The sequence below is a fragment of the Dinoponera quadriceps genome, unplaced genomic scaffold, assembly GCF_001313825.1.
Source record: "Dinoponera quadriceps isolate SergipeBrazil2010 unplaced genomic scaffold, ASM131382v1 scaffold386, whole genome shotgun sequence".
Taxonomy (NCBI): Eukaryota; Metazoa; Arthropoda; class Insecta; order Hymenoptera; family Formicidae; genus Dinoponera; species Dinoponera quadriceps.
In genome coordinates, this window is record NW_014554505.1 from 1,055,922 (window position 1) to 1,066,188 (window position 10,267).

A 10,267-nucleotide genomic window follows, 5' to 3' on the forward strand; every position below is an offset into this window, starting at 1 on the left:
TGTCAAATTATACGCCACATTGCCTGTTTGACGAATATCAGATTGACACGGAGGACTCGTCGTTTTCTTTTTTTATTATATATTAAATCGGATACTACAAATGCGTGTTAACATGAGGCAACGACGAGATAACACGTTTCTTTGATAAGTGGATTTCGACTGGTAAAAAGTTATCGATTTCGACATTAAAAAGAAAACTAAAAGATCTCGTTAGGTGTCTGATAAAATTCCGCGTCGAAGTTTGTCATTTATTTTGCCCATAAAAATTACCAATACCGCGAAACTGAATAATTTTGTTCTTATTTTAATAATTTCATTTGACAGACAAACAACAAACCTAACTTTTACATCAACATAAAAGAATAACTTCGTGAATGCCGGTTAACGTTCGTCGGTCGTAATTAGAAGATTATGAAATCTTTGTACTATCGCATAGCTGTGAGATTCTGAAAACGTGACAGCTTTTAATTACTCTTTTTTAAATCTAAAGGTGCGCGTACATTCCGGTACTCTTAGCTTCTCTGAACTTCCTTCAAGCAAATGAAAAAGTTTCGTAGGTTTCTCGAAAGAAAGAGAGGAAAAAGTAGGTATAACTGAAAATAATTTCCCACCAAGCATTGCCTGTCGAAAAACGCGTTTAATAGACATTTACGCGCGCCGATACTTGTCAAGTAATACGCGCGATCGGAAAATCATGGGCGCATAAGATCAATTTGACTCCCAAAGCGCAACGGACGGTTAAAGCGCATTCTATCCCTTTAACTTTTGAACTCTCGCTTTTACCGGTACAAAGGCACGCGTGTATCGAGTCGGGCCTGCCGCTTGACAACTTCATTCTGCCCTAAGTGGTTTCGCTGTGTCGTCATCCCCAGAATTACGGCTATTAATCAAGGGTCGTCCGAGCGTTGCAGTGAGTATGTGAGCGCACATGTGTGCGTATGTGTGTTGAAAACGCGCCTACCGTAACTTTTATTTACGCAATAGACGCATCGGGCAATTCACGTTGGATAATCGATTTGTTCGTCCGATGCTTTAGGTATCGCATCACTCGCGTTGCATCGATTCGTACTAATATCACGCCCTTCTGTGTAATTTGATCGGCATCGATTACAAATATATCACGGCTGGAAATATGTGGAAACAAAGGGCTTTAGTTAATTTAATTTCTAGTATTTTAATCAATTTTTAATTTAAATTTTCATTTTTAATTAATTAGAACGAGATATTCGTATCTAATTATAAAATGTGTAAAAATTTGAGACATTTTGGAATGCAGGAATGTGTTAAATGGCACCAGTTGGAATGTTGGCATTTCTGGCACACGCAACCCGGGCTAATTAAAAAGATCGTGAGAAGCATGTCCACCGATAAATTAGAAAGGTCGAAACGGTTGAAAATGAACGAAACGCATCCTTATAAATAACGAAAGGATTAAAAGAGGTATAAAGACACGTCGGAGTTGCACCAACGGCACGATCTGGGAACTTAAAAATGCCCGACATCTCGGAATTGGTAGATTTCCGGCGAGGAATGTGTAATCTCTATATGCACCGAGAAAATCGAATTCTCACGTCATTGAGTCATCGCTATCGTGAAAGCCTTCGAAATATGGGATCGATGGAAGGGTTCCGCTATCACCATCCTGGCGCCACATAATGTCATCAACTCCCACTCGTAGCATATAACTTACAAGGATCGATATCACGTAGACGAGACAAAAACGGGACGAAGAGGAAGCACGGGAGACAAAGAGAGGGTGAGAGGACGAGAGAGATACACAGAGAGAAAGAGAGAGAGAGAGAAGCGGAGAAAGGGATAGGAAGGGCATCGAGCGAGTGGTATCATCAAATTTGCATAGCAGCCGACTTGAGAATCGCTGCCGGGCGGTTGTACTGAATGTTAACGACAGGCTCGCTCGCTCGCTCGCTCGCGCGATTCTTTCGCTCGCGAGACTCCATTCTCGCGCGAACGAACACGCGGATCCTTCGAGTCGAGTGCAAAACCGGCGCCGTGGCGCACGTATTTCCGAAGCGCGTTTACGCATCTGGTCACGAACGGGCCCCGTTCTCGATTTCCTGCCTGGAAAACTGGAGCGAGCGTATGTCCGGTGCGCGTCGGCGAGAGCGGTTTTTTGCCGGCGGCTTCCATCGATATGGACGATACGACGTAACCGCGGCTCGATGCGTTTTGCCGCCGCGTTTTCGCATAACCGAGGTGGAAGTATGTGATTCCTAGATGTTGTACGCTCCGCGTCAGTTTCATTTCCAGAGCAAACAGTCCTCGGAAAGATCCCGGGATGCGGCACCGGCACCGTGAAAATCTGCCCCTTTGCCTTCCCGCTCTCGTCTCTGCTCCGGAGAATGTATTAACTTCGAAATGGCTGTAGGAGATTAGAGTTAAATATCGATGTACTCGGTAACGGAGTGAAACAAATCTCGGTATTGGTGCCGTTAGGCGGATTTCGGTGAGCTGAAATGTGAGCGGGACGGAAAGTATGATCGCGAATTGCGATTGCGGGTGTTCCACTCTTAGAGAATATTACTTCGAAATGCTCTTTCATCGAAGAAATTCATTGAATTTTATTCTGTTAAGCTACATCGATTTTTTAACGAATGATGTTCTTTACCTGTTAACCTTTATTATTTATATATTCTTGGTGTTTACCAAACAATCGCGTTAAAATACTTTCTCTCTACGTCACGGTAGGTTGTGCGACTTTGTTTAACATAAGAAGAGTAGATCAAAGTGCACGAATAGCTTTTCCAACAGACAACCGCGACGGAACGCGTAATCTTTCCTCACGTTTGCTTAATACTAAGAGACACGATTACTAACAAAATACACGACAAAATAGTTCATTAACTCATGTGTGTGAGCTATTTCACGCTGGTAGCAATGTTCAGTAAAATCAAATATTCAATCGGCACCGTGATGAAAATCTTACAAGGGAGGAAAGAACATTTCCGAACGGTTTCTACGATTTCCTCCTCCGATAACTCCGTGATCTTGTTATCTCCCGCAACGTTAGTCCGTCGGTTAGTTATGCGACGATGGGTGCTGGGGAACGGCGATATAGATTTTAAATGCATCCGTTTCGGTTATCGGAAATGCCGGGAAACGCGACAACGTAATGGAATTTCTCAGAATCGAGAACGAATTATTGAGAAGGACCCGGTCGCAATAAGTCGGATCTCGTTATACCGAGGTTAAGCGCTCTCTGGACGACAATCGCGCGAAGATTATTATAATTTTACGATTCGCGGGCCGTACTTGTCGATATCGATACTGCGCACCGCAACCATTTAACGAAACAGTAAAAAATAGATGCTTTATGAATAACGAATCGACTAACTCGGGCGCGGTATTTGCTTTCACGTGAAAGGCAAGCGTGCATCGATTTTTACCCGTTTCAAACTGCGGGCGTTTTAAGAACCGTCGCATCTTGCAAATATTTATATATATAAAAAAACCGCTATCTATTATTTTTCTGATTTTTCCGCGATTATCTACGAAGCATCGATCGAGGCGACGGGATTGTGCAGACGTATTTTGGATCACGTTGCAGCCCCAGCTCTGACGATCAGCGACGATTCGGGACGTATAGTTTCCAAGGAGAGACACCTGAAGGCGGGCAGTATCCTCAGGCTCAGGTGTGAGGCGAGGGACGTGCTCGAGTCGCTGAACGAGTCCGTCGTTTGGACCAGAGGAGACGAGACGCTCACTGAGGACGTCAGGTGAGTGCTCGGCGAGCCATTGTTCCGTATTGCGACCGCCTGTTCCTGATTCGGACGCAACATGTGCGATCGCCTCGATAAGTCCTCCCGCCTTTTTCCCCGACACCCACCCGCCACGATGGCGCACATTCATCCCTTTGTGTCCCGAGATACTCCGATCCATATTCCGAGCGTGCACTTACGAGAGATCTGCAAGTATCCCTCGTCAATTCTGAGTAGCCGAGTACAAAAGATGTGTGTTTCCTTGTTTCGAGCGCTTCCGCGCGTATTTAGCGGTTGATGTCGCACCGCGGAGTTAATTCCGCTTTGATCCTGAATATAGGGAATATTGAAAACAAGGTGACTTAGAAATGCACAGGCTCGGCACATTGAATAAAAAATATTCGGTCAATCACAGTTCTATATTCTTACGAAGTAAATAGCGTGATTGTTCATTTCGATTTTACAAACAGATAACCATTTGTTTGTCGCTTACGATATAAAAATAAAGGATTATTTCGTGATATTGTTACAGTTGTAAGAGAATAAAGTTGTAAAATGACAAAATAATTCTACGTAATCTCTGATAATCTTTCGCCTTCGTGTTGCAAATTGACAAACACACACGTGCGAACACGGGGAAACCCACGTTATCGAAGTGGAAAATCTGTGTGTTTATTCCGGAAGCATTGATTATCGCGGGGCCACGTTGAATGAGAATTTTTTGTTCGGTCTCGTGAATACCGCGAGCTTGTAAATTTTCAAGCAGCCTTTCATTAACATCTCGTGCATACCGGAACCCTCGAGGTAATTAAAAATTCGGCGATCTCTCAGCTTCACATCCAGCTTCAATAGATCTAATGCAAGAGAAATGACGAAAAGATTAATCTCACCGTGAAGGTCCCCCCTTCCGTTGTAATCGATTGAGCAGGTATGAGATTCCGACTGGTCGCGGGAGCGGAAAGAAATGTCCTTCGCGCAACTTTCCGGAACGATTTCGCCGCAGAGTTCCGACGTAAAGCGGGTTTTTAATTAAATTATCGGATCGCGGTAAAGCCGGAATACGTAAGAGCCTCGGAGGTTTGCTCGAAATCTACATTGCCGAAAGGAACGGAGACTCGCTCCCCCTCCCTTCCTCACCGTTTCCCCAACGCGCTCCTTCTGGGCGACGATAGCGCGGAAGATATCTAAAAATTCTGCATAAGTATTATTCTCGTACGTGAGCCGGTAAAAGATTTTCCCGTACGCTCGTACTTGCTCGCGGTTCTTAATGCAGCGGCGCAGAAACTGCTCTCACGGTGTCTACATTCTGCGTTCGCGCGTCAGTACGAATACAATTTTCTTTTATGCATACGTTTACTCTTTCCGATAAATATTAATAGGAACTTTATTTACGCCGAAGTAACCTCCATAGGGCTCTTGTTGAGCTTTTGTTGGGAACTTGCCGCAATAAAGCTATAAAATAGAATATACGCTCGAAATATAAGTGAATATTCAGTCTCGTGGCAAGCACGATCTTACCCCATTTTAGAATTCTACAATTTCCCGGTGTAAGAGAGCGAACGTCCTTACGTGTTCCGTAAACACTTCATATCGATAGCTCCTCAATATCAAATTTTTCAGGGAGTACGAATGGAAGTGTATAAAGTCTGAACGACACATAGTTGTAATAACACGCGATATGAGGTTGTGAAGGAAATCCTTAAGAAGTCTAATCTCCTTTTCTTCGAAATAATTTTTCAGAGAAATTTTTATACGTATTCATTTCTGCAAATAGCCGTAAATTTTCAATTCCGTTGTTACGTTATCACCATTTCGCGGCTTTGCACGATAAAAACTTAATTGTACTATATTTCTCAAGCAATAACGTTTCCAATTTAAATATAGGTGTTGAAATTGCGAGCTTTAAGCTGAAAAATTTCCTCTTCGTGTCAAGGTGAATGTCTTTACCTTCGGGAATGAACGACAACTCCAGCTCGTTATCGGTTATTCGCTCGTGACGCGCACGAAATTCAAATAATACACGCGGCAATAAAGCCCGACGTCCGGTCCCTAAACGTGCTTCTTAATTAAATCGACGGACAACGTGTGGTCGAAATCCACATGCGAGAGACTAGGGAGTTCCCCTAACAACGCTTCGCGACCACTCGACGGAATCACCCCTTCTTCTCCCCCTCCTAATCACTCGACGATAACGTACACATACACACAATACAGAGTGTTTCAAATTTCTTGCCTTTCCTTTCCACACAATTTCAAGAAAACGCGAAAAATCATCAACGGAAATATACCGAGACAGCGATCTACTTTAATCGCTAAATCAAGTATTGCGAATTAGAAACAGTTTAGAAATATCAAAATTTTATCCATCGTTTCGTTTCAATTTACTTTGAAGAAAAAACGCTGAAGAAAAAAAGGAAAACTCTCAAGCCGAGGCTCAATAAAATAACGCGACTGAAAAATCGAATTTATCGGAAGGAGCATGAGACAGCCAATAGGATTCTAACTCGTTACCGAGACGCCTTCAAAGTTTGCCGAAACAACTCGGAGTCCGATAGAATTTTAACTCACGGAGTAAAGAGAAAATTATCGAGATTAAATTGTCCCCAAGATCCGAGATACGACGGCACTACGAGACCGAACTTTCGCTGGGGAAAGATCGTTTCCAAAAATCAATCCGGTCGGTCGGTCTTGCCGTCCACTAGGACGCACCAAGACACCCCGAATAAGGGGAGTCCCGGTCGTGTGTTAAGCGCGGCATGTGAACCGGACAGAAATTCACGGGCACGATCTCGTTTCCAGCGAGAACAGGACGACGGAGATCTCAGCGGGCAAGGAGGTCCTCGTCATTGTCAGTACCCTCATCGTCGAGAGAGCCAGCCCGAGGCACGCCGGGAACTACAGCTGCATGGTGGCCGGCAAAGCCAAGACCACCGTCGCGGTCCACGTCCTCAACGGTGAGTACGTCCTCGCCGCACGTATGCTGTCCTGTTTTCCCTCCCCGTCGTCGTCGTCCTCAGAGAGGACGGGGATTCGGCGATTCCGTTCGCCGGCACGTCGCTCGTTACTTATCAAAGCGGAACGAAGTTCCATCGTACTCGTGCGACGTCGGCGGGGAGGGGGAGGAGGACTCTGAGAGAATCGGTGCTACTACGCGCGTGCTATGGATTAACAATTTGAAACTTGGCTCATCGCGACCAAACGCCGCCGCCACCTTCTCTTTCCCGTCTCGAGCAGAGTTCCCCTTACCCTGACATTTGCTTTTAGCGATTTCCGCCCCGCGGGATCGAAGCGTCGGCGTATATGTAACGCTTCTGCCATTTCTCACGGAGCTCTCTCTCTCTCTCTCTCTCTCTCTTTCTCTCGATGAGCGACGAGCCGAGGTTTCGACAGTGCACACGTGTGCGAGCGATTCCTCTTCGGGTATTCCCCGACGATTACGCGCATCTCCACGCGCCATTTCGCACGCGCGCTCGCGCCTCCGTTGCTTCCCCGTGCGCGACATAGGAGAGCGGGATTCCGGACGACGCGCACGGTAGCTACTTATCAAACTCGAATGGAGTCGTCGGGGCGTCGTGGGAGTGTGAAAACGCGGTATGAATCGCGAGGATTCGCGGTATGAATCGCGATCGCTCACGGTTGAGCGAGGGGAGGTTGCCTCACGTTCGCCGCCATTCGCGGATACGCGTCAACTGCGAGCGCGCTTCACAATCATCGTTCTCTTTCTCTATCTTTGTATCTGCGTGTATATACAAGGTGTCCCAGACCCAACAGGGGACAAACCCGCGCGGGTGCAGAACGAATTGAGGTAAACAAAAAAAGCTCCCCACCATCTTACAAACAACACGCAAAATTTCGAATTATTGATCATTGGAAATGGCCATGTATAGAAGTTTCTTGAATTAATAACTAAAAAATTTACGTATTAGTTGTAAAATGGTGCGGGACTTTTTTGTTCAGAGTGGCTTAACCTACAAGTATAGCTTCAGGCTGAAGGCCAGGTGAAGGATCCCCTTACTCACCTCAATCCGTTTTACGCTCCCACGAAGTCCGTCCACATTGTTCCAGGACACCCTGTATATGTGGTATATATATATATATATATATATATATATATATATATCTCTCTTTCTACCCTTCCTCTCTCTCTCCCTCTCTCTCTCTTTCTCTCTCCTTCTACCCGCCGGCATCGTAGAATGTTAATGTCGCTGTAGCTCTTCATTATATCGCGCGATGCATCCACCGCCGCATTTCCGAAAATTTGCGAGGACGCTTAATTTATTCCGGCGACCGCGCGTTCGCGCGTGATAGGGAAATATTGTGCGTTTTATCACGAGCCGCGCTACCGCCGAGAGCGCGTCGTTTCCACGGTTCTTTACTACCTGGCGACGAACCCGGCGAAATGGATGTCCCGAGTATTCTGTCGCGCTTTTCGCGAAAACGGCGACGGGATTTCTGATTTATCAACCGGCTTCTACCTTCCACCTCCTCCTTTTCCACCCCCACCTGCTCCGAATTTCGTTTATTCGCGATTCGAATAATAAAATGGATCAAATTCGAAATTATAAATGCGATGTGAGACTTAACCATACGATCTCGCCGTACGATCGATATTTTGCTCGATTCGCTGCGTTTCTACTATTAGGTATTATTAAAAATAAGACGTCTCTGAGAGAGAGAGAGAGAGAGAGAGAGAGAGAGAGAGAGAGAGGTGGGAGAAACGCACGTGGCAATGGGCGACGGGAGAAAAATCTCGTTCCTTCGTCGAACACTCGGCGAAGATTTCAAAGGACACGCTAGTCGCTTGCGGATTCATGGCAATATGTCGTGAAACAGGTTATTAATCGTAAATCTGTGTCGCGGATCTACGATGTGTAATGCGCCTGAAGCGCAGGGGCGATGAAGAAATCTGCCGTAGAACGTGCGCGCGTCTTTTCCGGCAAGCATCGGTAAGACGGAAAACTCCCCTTTATCCTCTAATGCGCTTAGCAGATGTACCGAAAACTCGGCAAAACCTGGAGATGAAGGAGATAGAAAGGGAGAAAGAGAGAGAGAGAGAGAGAGAAAAGAGAAGAGAGAGCGAAGAGAGAGAGAGAGAGAGAGAAAAAGCGCGCTCGCGTTTCCTGAAGCATTATCCATTCAATTCGAGCGCAGTTCACGCTCAAAATTGCAGTCGTCGTCCCAATCGCGCTCAATTTCACCTGTTACAGAGCACTTCTAATCGCGCCTGCAACGACGATACGCGGAAAGGACGGTTTAACTGAAAATATACAACTCACAACTTTTTATCGTTTCAATACTGCATTCATTGTTCGATTTTGGTGGAACTTCTACTTGAATACAATGCAATACTGACATCCAAAACTCGCGATGCGAATGGAAGTTAATAAAATTCATTATTAAAAGAAAAATCAAGAGAAACATTTTTAAGATATTTTTTTTCACAATACTACTCTTGTAAAGTTTTTAGCCAAAATGGAAGTAAAACTGCGAGCGATAGAGCTCGCGTCGTTGATTTTACGTGACTGATAAAACTATGCACTCGCAACGCAAATATTATCTTGTAGGGATAACGCATGATCGAATTCTCATCAAGTTTCTACTTCGAAATAAAAAATCGATCCTGCGAGGCTTTTGCTAGAGATAGTATCCGGTAATAGCGTTTCCGGAAATATGTCTTATATAAAGGAAGAATCGTCTCCTTACAGCCCGTTCTACGGCGGGGGATGGAAGGGCGTTGATACCTAAAGCTTTCAGTCGATGATCGTCGGGAGAGAAACGGCAGCGGATGAAACAAACAGCGAGTCTCGCGACATCGATTAAACGCGTAATATACAGCAAATATTTATATTTTACGATATAATAATAATTACGGCGAAAGCGCCGTTCTCGGCGAAAAATAACACAATTACGGGGCGCGACTTCCGCAGAATTCCCGATGAGGATGTGAAAAAGTTCAAGTATAGCCGACACGAGAGCCAGAAATATCACCAGAAATTTTTGAAATATAGAACCTGAAATATAGAACTCACATGAAAGGAGGTTCTCGCTTCTCGTGATACAAGAAAGCAGCATGGCGTCGAGGAAAGCGCCGGTAGAAGCCGGGAGGAGAATAAACAACCTACGTTCTTGAGCCGCGCGCGCAATACAAATATATTTGCGATGAGATACTGTGCCCCTTGTGAGGAGAAAGCAAAAAAATGAGAGATCTCTCGCGGTATATTTGCGAAAACCGTACACGTTTCGAGTCTGCTGAGGTTCCATACTCGTAATTGCTGAGAGGGACGGAGCGCGACGCGTGCGCGACACAAAGTACAACGTACAACCACGACGTGACGTCGCCTCGTGACGCAATGAGGCCGCCGCGCGTCGTCTCTTTATAATAACCGACGGTAGGAAAATCAAAGGACATCGAAGCGGGTAAAGCGGGAAAATGAAGCGGGGAAACGAAATGTCGAAGAAATTGCATCGCGAACAGATGGAATCGCCGGTCTCTGCATAGGACGCCGCGTCTCGACGTCTCAGCGTCTCTGAAAATCCTCCCCCCCCCCCCC

General features: G+C 45.5%; 1 protein-coding gene across 1 annotated transcript in view; it reads left to right on the top strand.

Annotated features, from left to right (window-relative positions):
* Positions 1-10,267, top strand: part of LOC106751586 — a 48,892-nt gene that overhangs the window by 25,655 nt on the left and 12,970 nt on the right. The window contains exons 6-7 of the mRNA XM_014632507.1: positions 3,566-3,734; positions 6,516-6,670. Coding sequence (XP_014487993.1) covers positions 3,566-3,734; positions 6,516-6,670 — 324 coding nt within the window. The remainder of the gene's footprint in view (positions 1-3,565; positions 3,735-6,515; positions 6,671-10,267) is intronic.